Source organism: Strongylocentrotus purpuratus, unplaced genomic scaffold (genome assembly GCF_000002235.5).
Source record: "Strongylocentrotus purpuratus isolate Spur 01 unplaced genomic scaffold, Spur_5.0 spur5_scaffold_7, whole genome shotgun sequence".
Classification (NCBI taxonomy): Eukaryota; Metazoa; Echinodermata; class Echinoidea; order Camarodonta; family Strongylocentrotidae; genus Strongylocentrotus; species Strongylocentrotus purpuratus.
In genome coordinates this window covers 10,320,058-10,339,202 of record NW_022145613.1, presented here as the reverse complement: position 1 = coordinate 10,339,202, position 19,145 = coordinate 10,320,058, and the positions used below count along the sequence as shown (strand labels likewise).

The following is a 19,145-nucleotide window of genomic DNA, read 5'->3' as shown; positions in this document are numbered from 1 at the left end:
AAAAGAACCCAAGTCTGATAGGGTTCTGTGCGGGCCGCGTCTTTTTTTCCGTAAGGTATATCGTGTCGCTGCGTTTGCTTGGCTCAATAGGACATATACGTCATGCGCTAGTCATCAATATTCATGATACGCATGCCCACAGAATCTGACGCGATAATTATCAAATATGAGATTTCATACAAATATTACAAATGCAAAGCTAAGTTTACTTTAAATAAGTGACATTGCGACAAAATCGGGAGGCTTACATAAATGAATGACTACCCAGGTCGTAACTTGTCCATAATCATTGCGACATACTGGTTAATTTAGTCCAGAATCTAGCCGATTTAATTTTGAATTTGAAATATTCATATATTCAAATATTAATATGCATTCTAGGATGGCTACCTTACCGAAAAAAGTCGCGTGCGGGCCCTATTCTGTGCAAACAAATATGGGTGCATCAACTTGAGGAGTCTACTCTCAAGTCAATGTTATGTTCATTGAGAGTGCATACAAACTTGCAGTATCTCTTAAAGCCCCACTGCACTACTTATAGCTACTTGTGCCCTCTATACAGCAAACAATGACTAAGCGGTGACCGTTGGTACCCCATGATCCCCTTTTTCTTACGTTAATTAAGAGCTGATTTGATGAGATAACCACCTGTCAGTGACCATGCATGGAGGCCTAATCCCTTTTGGCCAAACTAGTGCAGATAGGCTTTGATACTACTAGTACTAGTTGTGAAGCTCATTTTTTAAATATAGTACAGCTACATGAAACCCCTAATATAAAGAACAATATATTGGTGATGGTTTTTCATAAAATAACGCCCACATCAAATAGTTATAACAGACAGACTGTGCAGTATAACCACCAGAGAGGAAATTAATATTTGTGATGATAATAACTAACATTTATGAAATAAGACTGTCAATGTGTATTGTATTATGCTAAAAGTGCAACATATATCATATGAACTCACTGAGATGCATATTACATTCAGACTTGTGAACAAAGTTGATACAAGAAGTGAAAAGTTCTGAAAAAGTTTGTGCAATTTTTTTAGATATCATGCGACAATGTTAATATCATTCACTATTATTTGGCATGCATTATGTGAACTTGACGGACTACTTTTTCAAATGGATATAAAGTTACTGAAATGAAGTAAACAAGCCTGCTATTATACCGTTTATTTTACATGAATGTAATGTAGTTATGTAACATAAGAACTTTGAAATGTTTCATAAATTGATTACATGTTATATCTTCTCTATCTACACTCTTTGATTAAAACTATACTCGGTTTCTTTTGTACAAAAATGTCTCAAACATGCAAACTTTGGTCACATTGTTTTGAAAGAGGTTACTAAAACATTTTGAAATTCCTATTTCACATAAACTTTAGCTTTATGTACATTGTATAAGGCAATTCCATAAATAATATATTAATATTGATAAGGAAACAAAACTATTGAAGAGTAATCATATGCGAATATTCCAATTCTTAATAATTGCACTACATTTTAAGTGTTGGCATAATATATATTGCTCAAATTCAATAAATTATAAACAGACAAATTATATACCTTCCCAAGAAAAATTACACAATGGCAAAATAATAATGAGGTACACAAAAACGCTATCTGCATAATGAATTAACCCGCAGTTCTAGAGTATCTAGTGTACACACACACAAAAAAAATGGCATCAAATTGTATGCATACAAGAGTATTGGACAGAATATCTAATTTAAAGGGACTTGGTAACATTGTTCAGATGAGAGATAGTGGTGCTAAGGTAATGAATTCAATGCTAGATGTACAATTAAAGATAATCTGAAAATTTGAGTGAAAATGGACCATTATTCATGGTACAAATTGGGAAAAACTGATCTGATCCGATTCCTTAATTCTCCCAAGTATATTATTACAATTTAATTACATTTTAGGTGAATGGAAATCTCACAAAGCAATAAAATGGCTCTACATTCCATTCCAGACATTTAAGTGTTGACAGATTTTTTTATAGCCTGTTTTATGTCTTTTTTTCATGGAAAAACGGTTGGGAAAATTAAAAAATGGTTGGGAGAATTTACTGTTAATCACTGTTAAAGGGTGTCGTACATCAACGCCTTCAAAGAAAACCATAGATATCTTTGTGGTTTGAGAATTTGTTCAGGATTTTTTGCATGTTAAGGGTCAGTAGAGTAGAAGGAATATAGTAAGTAACATTTTATAGAAAAATTAAGCAATTTTTTTATCAACCTTCAACAATGTTACCAAGTCACTTTAACCAACACGGCAGAGTCAGAAACTTTATCACCATTGTCTTACAAAATCTTTCCAATTTGTACAAATATCCATTATCACAACCATAATTCAAATTTACACAACCGATCATATACAGATAAATATAAATATTCTTGGTGGCTAAACTTGTGCACTATCGTTATATGAGGAATGAATATGTCATAAAACATTTAGAATGGTCCTTTCGTAATCTCATCCTACATACACACATGTACAAACATATTTCTACTCTCAAGAAAAGGGGGCAACTGAAATCGCCAACAGTGTACGTGCAGGTTGTGAAAAGTTCTATCAACAGAATGTATCATTTCATCAAATTTGGCCGTGCACATCAATACAGGCTATGTCATACTCGCACAGACAGGACCACAGACATTTTTTCTTCTTCTCTCAAATAGTTGGTCCTTTCTAACTCAAAAGAGGGAATTTCCTTGACCTTTGACCTCTCACAGAACTCTTGAGTTATCCTGATCAAACTGACTCGGACAAAAACAAGTTGCATGTCATTGCAGTTCAAGCTAGGAACAGGCAAGATACATATACCGTTGCCAGCTTACACATTAGGGGGGGGGGGGGGATTGAAGATCGAACAGAATCCCATTCGACAGCTGTATGCTTGTGAACATGTACACAAAGGAATCACACCACATCTCAAACATTCTTTCATGCTAGATAAGCAAATTTGATTTAATACACCAAGAATATAATCAAATATTGCAAGATTTGATCCAGAATTTGGCAAGCATAATATGAACGACTCTAAAACACAGAGAAGCACGAGAGAGAGAGAGAGAGAGAGAGAGAGAGAGAGAGAGGGGGGGGGGGCATAGAGGTCAGAGAGAGAGAGAGAGACACACACACACACAGACATAAGATTATAATGTCTTATCTGTCCCAAACCGGTGATTCTGAACATAACAGTAGCTGGCGCTCTTCACTTTCCAATGAATGCATATTCGAGTGCCATTCTATGGGGTGATTGGAAGTGTTACTCATGCGAAGAGCCAAGTGAGCTGAAGTAATGTAGGAAGTCTGTCTCCCTCTCTCATACAGGTATCAATTCAATCTTTGAATTTTCTTCCCATTCATACAAAACTAGATAAACATTTCTTTTCAAATACAACATTTAGTGATTGTCAAGAAGAGATTACAAATCTAACATTATCATGTCTATGTAGGGTGTGACCAAGTGTCGAACAATATACAAAGATTAGAAAATGAGCAGCACTGTATATTTGAAAGTGCATAAAACTATTCTGTGCTGATGTGAAGGCACGCATTCCCATGCTACGTAGATTAGTGAACTCCTGAACCTACCCAGTTGTGCCGAAGAGCGGCTAGTGAGTGGAGATTTTGAAACAGCCGGCCACTAGTATTTCTGATATCGTGCAACAACGTGCTACCTAATGTGCAACATTTCATGGACTAATCGGCACACTGAGAAAACCACGATGTGCTTTGAGTGGCTTTCATTCTGATCGGCAAAGTCACCTTACTAAGTTGACGATGAGGTGCTGTTCGCTTGCCACGGAGTGCGACGTTGCTGCGATCGATCAATCGTCTCAGTTGTAGGCAGGCGATGCGGTATTTACCACATCATTCAGAATACATGCCTTTGAAGCGCTCATCATACCCGGGTCCCATCATCGTAGGACGTTATCGAGAGGTCTGTCCTCGAGTTGTCCACCTTTGCCTCGCTCTGCTCCGGCGATTCCACCTTCTCCACCAACGGCTTGCTCGGCTTGTAGAGCACCACGGCCAATACGCAGAAGAGGATGGAGAGGAGCTTGAGGACGACAAGCAACGTCAGGGTGTACCGACTGAAGAGAGTGTTGTTGTAGGTCCAGCACTTGCGGCTTTTGTCTGCCTGGTACTCCCATAGCAGGCACGATCGGTCGATGAGGGCGCCAAACACAACTGGACCTGGTACACTGCCTGTTGTTTGATGGCCAAGCGAAAGGGGAAATAAAATCAGGAATGGGGTTATATTAATACTTGACTTTGAAAAGACTTGGCTCAAAATGGTAGTTAGTGACTAATTTAGTGAATAATTATTTGGTTTGTAAAATTAACCAGGACTATTCAACTAGCAAAATACTGCCAGCTTCATCTTTTGATATACATAGCTCCATGCTTCAATCTAATCATCAATTGTCATATGAAAACTACATCTTAATTTTAATTTTCTGATGAAGAAATACAACAAGAACCTTCGTAATGTTTCAAAATATTGGGTGACCATATGTAGACACTATGAACATGACGGACAAAGAAAGCGGACAAAATATACAGTTCCTCATTCTACCTTCAACAATTGCTGTGGTAGACAAAGGAACTTCCCTTCACTGCTATTATGTAAAAATAAGTAGCACAGGTGAATATGCATGTGACACCTGTTCTACACATTTGTACATAATAGCAGTGAAGGGATGTTCCTTTGTCTACCATAACAATGGTTGAGGGTAGAATGAGGAACTGTATATTTTGTCCAATTTCTTTGTCCGTTATGTTCATAGTGAGAGAATGATATTGGTAATTCATACTCACCAAGTAACCTGAACATCAATGACTGCAGACCAAGTGCATAAGTCCGCTGGGATCTTGAAACAACTCTGAAAAAAGAGCAAAAAATCATTGCCACGTCAGCATCCAAAGTTTCAAGCACATGTACCTCTACATAAAGCGTCTTGATATTAATGTGATAGCTTAAAGCACATCTGTACTAGTTTGGCCAGGGGGATTAGACCTCCCTGCAAGGTCACTGAGAAAAAGGAGATCATGGTGTTACATACTTACAATGGTGATACAATAATATGTGCTTATATGATTATGGGACAATATTTCTTATTTATAACTTCAGAAATATTAGTGCTTTTTTCTGCCATTATCATTGCTGTGAAAAGAGCTGTGCTTAAAAGTAAAATCATGGAACATTTTTCATTATCTACACATTTTTGTGAGTTTCTTTTAAGTGTACTAAGTTCAAGACTGTAATCCATATTAATCCTAAAAACAATGGATCAATAAGAAAACAATTTGGCTCATAAAGTGGCATAGCTACAGTGAGGGAGGGGGGGGGATGGGCATATATAAGTCAAATGGCAAGAAGACCAACAAAAGGAAAGGAAAGGAAAGTGAAAGGGGGAAAAGGAAAAAGATGAAAAGAAAGATGATAGGACTCACTCCTGATCCTGCAGCTTCCCCTTTGACCCACACTGTGCCAGCGATCTCCCACAATCACAAATTTGTAAGCTAGTATAGAAACCTTACAGCCCTTCTGCACTAGTTTGGCCAGGGGGATTAGACCAACCTGCAAGGTCACTGACAGGTGGTTATCTCATCAAATCAGCTCTCATTAAACATAAGAAAAAGGGGATCATAGGGGACCAACAGGCATAGATTAGGGATTGTGTGCTATATAGAGGGCGCAAGTAGCTATAACTTAGTGCAGTGGGGCTTTAAGTCATCATACCTCAGAGTTCCTGTTATCATAGGAACGGTGGCCAAGAATGTGAACGTGATCATCAGGAGTCATCAAATCAGCTCTCAATAAACATAAGAAAAAAGGGATCATGGGGGACCAACAGGCACCAATTAGGGATTGTTGCTATAAAGAGGGCGCAAGTATCTATAACTTAGTGCAGTGGGGCTTTAAGTCATCATACCTCAGAGTTCCTGTTATCATAGGAACGGTGGCCAAGAATGTGAACGTGATCATCAGGAAGAGAAGAGCAAAGAACGGTGCCCGTAGAGGGCAGTCTGTCACACACCTCCCTGACAAAGCGCCACCTTGCGACGCTGCGGGAGTACTTGTAATATTATTACTCTTTACACAATGGCATTCGTTGTACCTCTGCATATGCATGAAAACAAAAAACGAAAGAAAATATAAAAAATATTCATGAAAGTGTGATGTTATTCTAGCTAGAAACAAAGACCACTAGATATGGTTGATATTCATCACACTAAAATGAAATACACTCTCTTTGTATACTTTGAACTTGATAGTTTTTGTATTCAAGTCCTTTGGAATAAGAGAATTCAAAAGTCAAGTTATTAAATAATGGGAAAAAAAAAAACTTAACAAAATGTTGTTTACATTCTAAGTTTGTTGCATAATGAAAGAAAGGGTTGGATATTCATGATATGGAATCTTTTGATAATAAATTGCTTTTTTTGGTGGGGTTCATGCTACAGCTTCATTTCCATTACATCATGATATAGGCCTAATGTTTTTTTCTTTTTTAATTGTCAATCACATACAAATATATCCAGGAATTACGAGGCTACAGGATAATGAAAAGATTGGTTGGGATCTATGCCTGAACCACAAAATATTACACATGCACTGGCATAAGGTTAAAAACATCAAGATCAATGGCTTCAGTGGTCAAATTTGGTGACCTCATCTTGACTGTCATTGAAATTTATTTGACAAATTTAATCTGAGGCGTATTAGTCATTGACCTTTGATATTTATTGGAAGAGGGAATATACTAATTAAAGCCAGTCATCTAAATGACAGAAACAAGGCATAGTGTAGAATAGTACTTTGACAGGCAATGTTTGGTATTTCAATTATCCAGACTGTTATTTGCCATGAGTTCGAGGTCAAACAGTATCTGTTATGCCCAAGCAGCACAGGTTTATTTGAGAATCAAGGACTTGAGCGATTCTTCAAAGGTGATCTGAAAATTTGCTCCAACAATGATTGGTCGGGGCTTAATTTCATCAAAAGTGTAAGGTTAGGGTTAGAATAGCTATTGGTTTAATGGTTAGGTTTAGGGTGAGGTATAATATTCGGTCCTGGATTGACGTTCAGAATTTGGTGAGTAAAGGAAATTACCACAAAGCAATTGTAGCAGGAGCATGTGTCACACTACCTCTTTATACCTGAATCATTTTTTGTTGTTGAATTTTATTTTTTTTTAAAACGGAACTTTGTATAACAAATATTAAATGCAACATGACCATGTAATAGAACATTTTCGTAATCAAATTCAATGCATAGTTCTTTAGTGAAGTGCCTCGATACAAATTATTTCATTCACCTATTATGAATAATTGTATCCTAACAGTCAGAATGAGAATTGCACACATTAGTTGTTGCTAGGTAGGACAAACAATAAGGCTTGCCCTACCTAGCAACACGTGATACATGTACACATGTATAAGCAATTTGCGCTCTGATTATTGTAATAGTGACATAATTTGTATTGAGGCACTTTACAAAGATGTATGCCATCAATTTGTAAAATTACGAAAATAGCCTATTTAATGAAATCAAAGAAGAGTGATATATATTTAAAAGTAAAGGTTGTGAAACAAATAATCAACCTACCTCTATACTATCCTCTGCATCTTCCTGTGTATTCATACAGCCAGCATGGCAGGCAGAATAGTACATGACGTTATCCTCTCCGCACACGGGTTGGAATTCATTAGCACAGTGGCAGTCAGCGTTACAGCCTGCTGTAAGATTCGCTTCATCGCCACTGTATGCCATCGTCCTGCGGTAGAAATATTATAAAGACTCGATGAAGATGTGCACTATGTTAGTAGTAGTGGTGGTTATTGTACCTGACTGCTAAGAAAGCATAAATGCTTGTTAGTAAGCAACCAGAGGAGCGACGGCTTTAGGTCCTCTCCAAGGTTGATAAACTGTATATCACAGTCTGCTTTGTTTGATGATCAATGCGATCTATCTGGATGGAATGAAAGAATGAAAATATATCAAGGCAGAAAATGAGCCCTATGTTGATTGTTACTCTCTAAAGTATCAAAGCCTGGTTGAAGGTTCCCTTTATTGTAATGTACCTCGGTACTTCATTATATTCCTGTATGAACAAAAGAATTTACGAATAGAAGCACTAAACAAGGCTGAAATTAAACATTTGTGGAACAGGTAAAAAATTTCATCTCTCTTGCTCATTTCTCGATACTCTACTACCGATATATAACAATATGTTGGACAGATGTAGTTAATAGTTTGTGAACATTCAGTGTCAATCTAAACATTTCATCTAGTGAAGTGTGTGTAAATATGCCGATTAAAAAATAATTGTGTTGGTTTTTGCATATTATTATTCAGCAGTCTTCAAAGGAATCCAAAATTTGGGACTGAAATTCAAATCGCAAAGGTTTTTAATCTAATATTAAAGTTTACTTTTCTATTGTTTGTAATGACCTTGAATGACCTTGAATAATCTTTCCGATTCACATTTGCCAAACTGTCATTAAAATATCATAACGTTTTTTTTCTCAAAATATTTTCATGGTTTTGGTATCAAAGGAAAGAGCAAGGACTAAGCTTTCCATTTATGGCATGCTGCCCTCTCTAGGGCTAGTCTATATAGACTCAATTCCTCAGAATTGCACAGGTAAATTGCGTTGCCTCAATCTTCATACTGGATATTTGAATGCGTGAAATTTGCCTTTTGTATTTCTTTGTTTTTAGAAGTAGGCTCAATAGAATATTTTCTTATGTATTTCCTTATGTTGCCAAATTAAACTTTTCCATTTGTTTTGTACTGCTGCTTATATTATTCCTTATGTACTACCCTTCACAATGATATATACTTTTAACTTTTTCTGTCGTCTCACTAGATAAAATCCCTAAATGAGTGTAGTGACTTGAACTTTACAAAGGTCACAAATGTTTATCAACATTGTAAATAGCCAGCATTTTAAACATTCCTTTTGTTAGTACTTTCCGTTCAGCCAGCTTCAATAACAATAACAATTTACAGCTGCACATTCTACACATTCTCTGAGTTTATTTCATCCATGGAACCACCCAGCAACAAGAGTGTTATTTTAGTTACTCCAATCGGACCGCACCTTATTGTTTTAATAAGCCAATCATCACACTTTTAGCGCACTTGGAAAAGTCTCCACACACGGATTTTACTCACTTCTCTTGTTTTCAGTTTCATCAATCGGACGTGTTTTTTATAGGACGTTTTCGGATTATTCAACAAGCGTTTTCTCATTAGTTTTCACGTTAATTAGCGAGTTTCATCATCATCATTTTATTTGAGGACTGAATCGCAATTAGATTTGTCTTCTATTTAATTTCGGGAAGTGTGAACTGTAAGGTTGTGTGCCTTCATCATATTCGTGTTTCGCTAGCTAGCTAGTCGCGCTCCACGTGCTGATTCATCACTCCGCTATATCGCACTATTCTTCCTCTTCATGATTCGCCTTCCAGTTTCTTTCTACACTCGAGATATCAACGCTGAAGATTATTATTAACGGTAAGAATATTCATTTAGTTTCTCCACAACATTTATTCCTACATGAGTTTTGTGAGAATTCCATCTTTTGTAATTTGAACGAAATTCAAGATAACATTTGAACAAGATATCCTTTCTCTTACCCATTCCCGTAGTCGACCGTAACTCGGGTAAAGGAACAGGTCAAATTTTCATCTCTCTTGCTCATTTGTCACTACTCTACTAACAATTTGTTAGACATATGCATTTAATGGTTTGCGAACATCCAGTGTCAATCTTAATTAGTTTCGTGAGAATTCTATCTTTTGTAAGTTGAACAAAATTCAAGCTAACATTTGAATAAAAAATGTTTTTTGTTTGGTTTGGCAACCTATCTTTATTTTTGTTATTTTATAAGCAAAACACTATATATTCTCTGCGAAATACAAAAGGGAACGTCTTTCATTTCTTTTAAGAAGATGTTTAAACGTTGTTATGAAGTTGAGCGGGTTCTATCAAACGCAATAAATTTGTTGTATTACTTGATAAATGGAGACATGTGCAGCAAATATAACAATGTTTGTTTTACCGATATGTCACAACATGTACTTTGTTCAAATCTATTTTTTGTTCTTGCTCAAGAATGATTGAACAAAAATTTTCTTTGGACAAAAAAGGGGAAGCAAAAATATCCTTTCTCTTACCCATTCCCGTAGTCGACCGTAACTCCGGCGAAGGATGCGTTTGGGCAGCTGATCATGAACGTGAATGTTAGAAGGAAAGACGCACAGAGACTGACCAGTACGAACTTCATCATCCCACGAAACTTGAGATCGAAACGTTTGACCATGTAGCCTCCGACCAAAGCACCTAACACACTGGACGGCGTGACCAGCAAACCTGAATGAAAATTAACAAAGGTGAAAGAGGACATGATAATAAATAAATAGTTTATGAAATATCACAATTGTTTCACCCATTTACATATTCATTTTGTTAGGAAGAGGGTGGTCTAAAATATTATACTTGAGATCGAAAGTTTGAATCTTTAGCCGCCAACCAGCAGGCCTGGATAAAGATTGAACAAATTATGAATAAGAACAAATAACTTCCAATGGATACATTGATGTGTATTTGAATTATTTTGTTCTTTTGAGAGTGGTGCATGGTCTAAATAACTTGAGCATGCAATATACTTAGATCGTAATGAGGTGGGCGTAAACTATGGTCGGAGTTGCGTTGCATTTTAATAACGTTCATCATAGTTTGATCGTTATACATGGGCTTCAATTTTGGTGAGAGTCGCGTTGTATTCTGACAAAGATCGTCATAGTCCGATCGTTATAATGAGCTTAAACGTTAGTCAGAGTCGCATCATAGTCTGTCAAAGGTTGTCAAAGTCCGATCGTTATAAGTGGGCTTAAACTTAAGTCGGAGTCGCACCATGGTCCGTCAAAGGTCGTCAAAGTCCGATCATTATAAATGGGCTTAAACTTAAGTCGGAGTCGCATCATGGTCCGTCAAAGGTCGTCAAAGTCCGATCATTATAAGTGGGCTTAAACTTAAGTCGGAGTCGCATCATGGTCCGTCAAAGGTCGTCAAAGTCCGATCATTATAAGTGGGCTTAAACTTAAGTCGGAGTCGCATCATGGTCCGTCAAAGGTCGTCAAAGTCCGATCATTATAAGTGGGCTTAAACTTAAGTCGGAGTCGCATCATGGTCCGTCAAAGGTCGTCAAAGTCCGATCATTATAAGTGGGCTTAAACTTAAGTCGGAGTCGCATCATGGTCCGTCAAAGGTCGTCAAAGTCCGATCATTATAAGTCAGCTTAACATTTGGTCGCAGTCGCATCGTTGTCTGTAAAAAGTCGCTATAGTCCGATAGTTTTAGGTGGGCTCTTTGTTCGTAGTCGCATCGTATTCCGTCACAGTTTATTCATAGTCCTATCATTATAAATGAGCTTAAACGGAATCGACTAGGATTATTTACAATGTTTGTCATATTCACAAAGTTTCATTGAAGTCCGGTCGTAAAGTGGCCGTTCTCATATCATTTCAAGACCAAACTTCGAAGATTGATCGCATATGTATTTTGAGCTGTTAGGTGTGCTTCAAACTTGTTCGGAGTCGGAGTCGCATCTATTCCGATAAATTCGACACAGTCTCTGCGAGCTGAGGCTCACTGACGTACATACCTGCTGTTATAGCGGCAGAGCCCGACGTCATGTTGAACTGCGACTCGAGGTACTTGGGTCCGAACACGGCGATGGAGGCGAGGCTGAAGGTCTCCGTCACGGTGATCATACTGACGCACATGAAGGCGGGGTTTCGTATAAGCATCCAGGTCGCCCGAGGGAAGTCCATCAGGCTCTCGCTGAAGCCTGCCCGGACCTCGAACTGGTGGCCGTTGTGCGCCTCGTTTCGACGCTGCTCACGGACCTTCTTTGCTCCTAAGAAACAACGATAAAACAGAACAGGTTGAAAGCAGGGTCATCAATGATAGGGATGCTAGTTAGAATTGATCAGAGGCCCTGAAAATCACCTAGAATGAGCTATTTTGTACACAAAAAAGCCTAAACTATGGTTTGAAAATAATTTGCCAGGGCCTGAATTCGGGCTTTTGCCTGAAAACTGGCATCCCTGCAATGAAAGGGATAAGGATTTCCACCTACATCAAGGATATATCCCTCAGTAATACTTAACAAAACAGCAGGTCAACAAAAATTTAATCCTCCTATATTATAACTTGTGTTTTTGTACTAAAAACCTGATCACTTTTTATAATTTTAATTCTTTCCTAGTGTGAAACAAATATTCATAAAATTAGCTTTGTAGATCTTTCACGTAATACTTCCTTTCTGTTGTTGTTTACAGAGTTCAACAAGAACATGCTTTTCATGCGAATAAAATCAGTATTTAACATAAAGCTTCCTGAAAATTATGTAAACCGCTTTTATAAGCACCATCACAAAAGAGGATATTCAAATATGGAGATTTTTACCTGGTAGTGGCCGCGTGAATCCACACAATGGAAAGGCTAACATGCTTTTCATGTGAATAAAATCAGTATTTGGAATAAAGCTTTCGGGAAATGATGTATACAGCTTTAAGCACCATCACAAAAGAGGAAATATTAACAAATGTGGAGATTTTTGTTTACCTGGTAATGACCGCGTGAATCCACACAATGGAAAGGCTAACATGCTTTTCATGTGAATAAAATCAGTATTTGGAATAAAGCTTTCGGGAAATGATGTATACAGCTTTAAGCACCATCACAAAAGAGGAAATATTAACAAATGTGGAGATTTTTGTTTACCTGGTAATGACCGCGTGAATCCACACAATGGAAATGCTACTATAAGAGCCAGTGTACCTGTGACAAGGAATCCCATCCACCACGCACCCACCCATACTGGACTCCGTGGTGTGATGTCAAGTCTAGAGAAATAAGAGGAAAATAAATAGATAGAAAACATCATTGGAAATGCATGGTAATATGGTGGCTATAGGTTCAAATAAAGTAGACATGACAACACCATCGTTTTTTAAGACCATTATGATATATCTAATAACTTGAAATGGAAAATAATTCTAAAATCGCAAAAACGAGAAAAGTATTTCAGACTAGGACACCATTTCATCAAACTTGTCATCAGTAAAAAAAAAAAAAAAAAAAAAAAAGACAGCTTTATGTTAAAAGCTAGTGAAATCCTTGTTTTTGATTTGATGTCAGCAGATGTTTGTCATTTGTCATTGAAAAAAAAGGCTTAAAGTTTGTGAAACGGGTCCCTGTTGCATGAATTGTCACTACCAATGATATATGTCTTTACATTTAAGGACAAACAAGATCTAGTTACAATAATCACAATTGTTGTTGTATTATTTGCCATTTCGTGTAATATTATACGATTTTCATTTGTCACAGGAAATATTGTTCAACATCGCGTGCTACAAATCATTAAATATAGCCTCGACCCTGTTTTTTGTTCTGTTTTTTGTTCTGCGCGGCTGGAACTATAGTTTAGATCCATTTATCCTCGAAGCTATTTCGGCCAGGCACGTCAAGTATCAATAGCACTGATATGACTTCACCATGGAAGAAAAGTGAGATAATCGCTTTTGCGATATTTGATAGGTAGATAGCTTTATTAAAAAATATTGAAATACGCTTTCATGTTGTTGTTGTTTTGTTTTTTAATTTATAAAAGTTCCCTTTTTTCTCGTTTATTTGCTATCTATTTTTTTCCTGACAGCAATAGAAACCTCACAAAATGTCACCCAGATAAAGATTACAATGAAATCCAGGGAGAAATGGATATCGCACACAAATAGAAAACATGCAAGACAAGTTTCCATAGCCGGATGGAATCTAGAACTTCATGTATTAATGGGATACAGAGTCAGAGAGCTTAACCGATCATCACGAAGGTAGCAATGCAAAACTATGAATCGTTACGATAGCATAAACTTTACTACTTTTAAATAACAATAAAGAAAATTCTGTTGTTTAAGCTATACTTGATTTAGACAATTAATATTTTGATAAATAAACAAAGTTTAAAATTGAAAAAATGACCGAAGTCTCCAATATTAGGCGGCTCTCCTTAACAAGAACTGATTTAGGTTTAAAAAAACCTTCAGCAAAAAATTGTAATGACTTAGGCATTAACTCTGTTAGCCCGACGAAACACAAAATACACTTTGAAGAATAGTTGAGTTTTGATAAAGATGAATATACAGTGCGTCCCAAGAAAAACGAAACCGAAAATGATCGATGTTTTATCCTAACTTAATCACAGTTATAATTAATAAATGACATACCCTTTCTTCAGATTGTGTTTAATCACTCATGCGTGAAATATGCATCATAACACTGCATCAAATGAAAGAAGAGGATCTAAGCTTAACAAATATGTGTCATTTATTATAGATGTGATTAAGTTATGATTAAGTTATGATAAAACATAATTCTCAATTTCGTTTTTTCTGGGACGCACCGTATATACATGTATCTTTTTTAAATTCTCTTTAATCCTAAGTTGAAGAATATCAAATAGAAATGTCATTCAAGTGAAATGGATTGCTCTTCATATGCCCTCACATGACGAGAAATAGCTGAAAACGTGGGACCAAACTTTCATGCCACATGCGTGTGTGTGTGTGTGTATGTGTGTAATGATTCGATACATCCTTTTGTGTATGCACTGGATACGATTTTCTGCTCGACCGTCCGAGTCTTTTTCTCATCATTTGGATCATTTAAAAACCTCCCATTAAATATCGATTTTCATGTAACCTTTCCCAATCGTTTCCAGACAGTATTTATTTCACAATGTAATCGCCAGAATAACTTCGTATTCAACTCTCATATATACCCTCCAATCCATTAAAGGAGAATTTCCGTCTGTTCACGATATACATAATAACATGAGCAAAGGAAGGCCATCTTGATGAAAAATCTATAAACAAACGAGCAATTAACTCATATGTAAGAATTCAATGAAAATGATACACACACATGACGCAATTAACGCTGGTTTCCTATAGTAGCGAAAACAAGGCTATTATTATCATTTGAATGATAAATCGTGACTGTGCTTTTGACCGAAAGCCTTGTAGTATCGTGTCAAGGCGAACACCTTGCCAGTATGATACAATTATACAAATAGGATATTCAAGCAACAAACTTGAGTGTGTGTTTCGTTTGTTTGTTTTCTTTATTCTTGTTTTATTTTGTTTTTGTACAATCTTTGGTCATGGAAATGATAAGATGGTAATGGTATACTACGATGGCAGGTCCATCGCCAAGATATTTATAACGGGGAAAGGATGTGTCGGGGCCAACCCGAACAACAACAAAAGTCATCAGAATTTGAAAGTATATATATCTACATGATATTTACAATGGTCTAAAATGTTTGACTATATTTTTGCCTATACAAGTCTTGAATTTGCCTACTTGAGTTTTGATCATCAACAGGTAGTCAAACTACACCCCTCCCCTCCTCAAATTTAACAAAATCACAGTCCTTTAGTTTGCACTGTTGAAATAGCTAACCAACCAATATCATCTCTGAAATGGAAACTGTCGCTTTTGCCATCAGTTTTTGTCATAATAATGGTCTAAAGCAACACCCCAGGTACTTTTCAAGGCCGTACAATGTTTATAATTGATGCAACAAAAGAAAACATCTTTCAAAGTTATTTCCTCGTTGGACTAAAAGCGGATCTGAAGTTGGCAATCGAAACGGGATGTGTTGGTCCGGAGCCAAGGTCAATGTGTAAACTGGGTCATGACCTTACTTAAAAACACAAACTTCTAAAGTGCGAAGAGCATCAAACTTTGTTTCCAAACCAGATAAAGGTGAGTTCTGGTAATGCAATTGCATTGTGAAAGAAAAGGTGTGGAATGGATCAGAAAAAGTTGATCATGTATAGCATGTAAAAGTATTGGTGTGCACTACAAGGTTCTGGAATCATCAAAATCATAATAAATTTGGCCCAGTCTTGGTAAAATAACAAGCACTGTACACAGAAAGATGTATATGGGACTACACAAATGGTGTCGGGGCTAGCTTACCTTGATTTCCTTATCTTTCTATGCTCATTACTCAGCCAGTATACATTTTCTTCCAAAATTGTTTGGCACATGACATTTATTTGTAATCTTGAACATTCAGTGTAAGTTTTGTTTGATTCTGTGAGAATTCATTTTCTTTTTTTTTACCAGAACTCAAGTTTATCTTTAATCAAGAGACCTAAAAATCAGATGCACGAACAGAAAGAGTAAAAAATGTATGCACAAACTGTGTCCATTTTCGTTGCAATTGACGTTTGAGCAAGGAACTTAAAAAGGTAAATAAGTCTTTAACTTGGCAGCATGTTGCAACGTTTGAAGAAAAACAAAAAGGAAAACAAATTGTTTTCGGTAAAAAATTGCAAGTTTTAACCATTCGGCAAAGTGTGTACACATTGGTTTCAGAGACGTTTCATTACACAGGATAGCAACTACTTTGGAAATCAACCTTATTTCTATAGCCTTGCGCGCCTTCTATTGAAATGTACAAACATTATAATGACGTAATACGTGATACAAAAACACTTTCAAGTAGACATAAAACAGGGTATTGAAATTAAAAATTGTTTATTGACAAAAAGTTGCGATCGTATTAACTTAGAACAATGAAGCCTTAAAAGAAGAATATGATTGTTGCTAATTTGAAGAAAAAAAATGAAATCCTGTCCTCCAACTAGGGTTTAACACACTTTCCTGTAACACCGCTAAAACTGATATAAGAAATATAAGACTATTTTTATTTTTGTTTTAATCTTTTGTGTTTCTTTTTTGTTTTCTTTCCAGATACAGTTTATTGAACAGTTCATTGAACTTCTGATATCAGTAATCTCGACTCAAGCGCTAGCTAAGTAGCTTTTAAATAATACAAACAATTAAAGAAATAAAGTTCAGGACCGTAACTATTTATACTTACTCATCCTTGCTGATAAGAGGGTCTATGTACATTCCTAGAAACACGCCTCCTAAAAGATATCCCAAGGCTGGACCTAATATAGCAAACGCTTTAAACACACCTGGAAAACAAAACGATAAATTAGAACCGTTTTGCGTTCAAATTGAAATAAATATTTTATAAAGATTCTCATACTCTATCATTACCCAATTGTTGAGATTCTAACTGTCGATTTGTAAAAAGACCAGTTGGTTTAATTCTTCATTAAATACAAATAAAATGAATTCTAGCAATAAAAAGTTAAATTAAACACACATTGCTATTCTCCCTCCCTTGTGATTGGTGACATGTTTTCTTCTTCATCATCTCCATCATCATCATCATCATCATCATCACCACCACCACCACTATCATCATCATCATCATCATCACCACCACCACCACCACCACCACCATCATCATCACATCATCATCATCACCACCACCACCACCATCACCACCACCATCATCATCATCATTACCACCACCACCACCACCACCACCACCATCATCATCATCATCACCCCCCACCTCTCCTTATCATCAACTCAAATCTCACCTAAATAAATGCCTGCAGATGCAGGAGCTACATTTTCATCGATGTACGTTATTCCCAGGGTGTAGATGGGTGACGCCCCCAGACCATGCAGGACCTGAGCCCCGATAAAGACCCAGTAGTAGTTGCTCAGACCCATGGTATCGGTAGAGTCCGGGTTGTCTTCAGTTCGGTTGAAAGCGTTGCATTCTTCCGAATGAACTTGCTATGGGATATTAAATCGTGAAATTTATACATAAAGACTTGTGATAAATGTGAGTTATTGGTATTTAAAAAATGTATATCAACACGTGACAGTAGCGTATTATTTTAATATAAGTGGATAATTTCTTGAATTTTTGTTCGTTATTTCTATGGGGATAAATTACGATACAAACATGTACTTGTTTGACTATTGAATTGATATATGATGATATGAAAATGAAGATTATATCTTTGAAAGAAAATATCCAGGAAAGGAAAAGCATGTTCTTTGGTGATTGTTTGATTTATATGAAATTTATATGAAAATTATTAAAAATAATATCATTTTTCTTCTCTCTCTCTCTCTCTTTTCATATATCTTTATCTTAAATAAATTTTGTTTCTTCTTCTTTCTTCTTTCTCTCTTTCTTTTCTTTTCTTTTCTTGTAATAAAAAAGAAAATCATCTCTAGCTCACCCCATCATTCACCCTGTAGGGCCCGGTGGTAAACTGCGGCACGGCGAACATGAACGACCCGCAGGCGAACAGAAGAGCTCCTATCCCCAGCCACATGGGCTTGTGACCCCTCTCTCCGACATACGTCACGAAGACGATGATGATCATGACCGTGAAGTCGAAACTGCTGGAGATGAAGCCGCTGCGGACGCTGGGAAAGTTGTAGCGCCGTTCGAGCGACGTGACGACCACGTAGACGAGGCCGTTGACGGTCATGCCTTGCGCGACGACGAAGGTCGACAGAAACACGAGGTAGCCGATGGGGTTGTTGCAGATCTACACGGACAAAGGTAATTAATGACATGACAATTATAACGTTTGTGTCAACATGCAAGATTACTAAAAAGTCAATTTTTCAAAAATTATATCTCGGGGGGGGGGGTATCTTTACTTTTCTAGAGGACCTATAATAATATGCTTCCCAAAATATATATATGAAGTACTGCTCCAACGGAGAATAAACTTAAGAGATAAACAGATATTAGTGATATTTTTTGTACCCGACAAACGGGAGAGTGGTTTGTGACTACTCTCTCATTTTAAATTCTCCTTTCTGTTTCTCTACTTTTTCCAGCTTTCATACAAATCATCTTGTTACAAATATGGGATTACCCTTTAAGTGTAACCTTTTTGAAGGCCGTAAGCCATGTATTGGCAAATGATGTGTAAGCACACCCGGTCCCAAGTCCCTCATCCATTCATTTCATTTTCTGTCCCTAGGTGTTGATAGAACATGAAAGAGGAAGGAGGGGGGGGGGGTGGGGGTAAAGGAAACCTCACCTTAACAAAAAAAGTGTCGGTATTTTGAAAAATGAGTAGCATTCCTGCTCTTTGAGGTACAATATTCTTTCCGAAAATTTACAAGA

The 19,145-nt window shown here is 36.8% G+C and overlaps 1 protein-coding gene across 1 annotated transcript in view; it reads right to left on the bottom strand.

Annotated features, from left to right (window-relative positions):
- Positions 1-2,249: 2,249 nt before the first annotated feature.
- LOC762446 (solute carrier organic anion transporter family member 4A1) overlaps positions 2,250-19,145 on the bottom strand; it is a 37,796-nt gene continuing 20,900 nt past the window's right edge. The window contains exons 3-12 of the mRNA XM_030974315.1: positions 18,241-18,555; positions 17,584-17,785; positions 17,007-17,106; positions 12,833-12,954; positions 11,709-11,963; positions 10,219-10,414; positions 7,642-7,810; positions 5,966-6,153; positions 4,848-4,912; positions 2,250-4,235 (exon numbers count right to left, since the gene is read on the bottom strand). Coding sequence (XP_030830175.1) covers positions 3,928-4,235; positions 4,848-4,912; positions 5,966-6,153; positions 7,642-7,810; positions 10,219-10,414; positions 11,709-11,963; positions 12,833-12,954; positions 17,007-17,106; positions 17,584-17,785; positions 18,241-18,555 — 1,920 coding nt within the window. The 3' untranslated portion in view covers positions 2,250-3,927. The remainder of the gene's footprint in view (positions 4,236-4,847; positions 4,913-5,965; positions 6,154-7,641; positions 7,811-10,218; positions 10,415-11,708; positions 11,964-12,832; positions 12,955-17,006; positions 17,107-17,583; positions 17,786-18,240; positions 18,556-19,145) is intronic.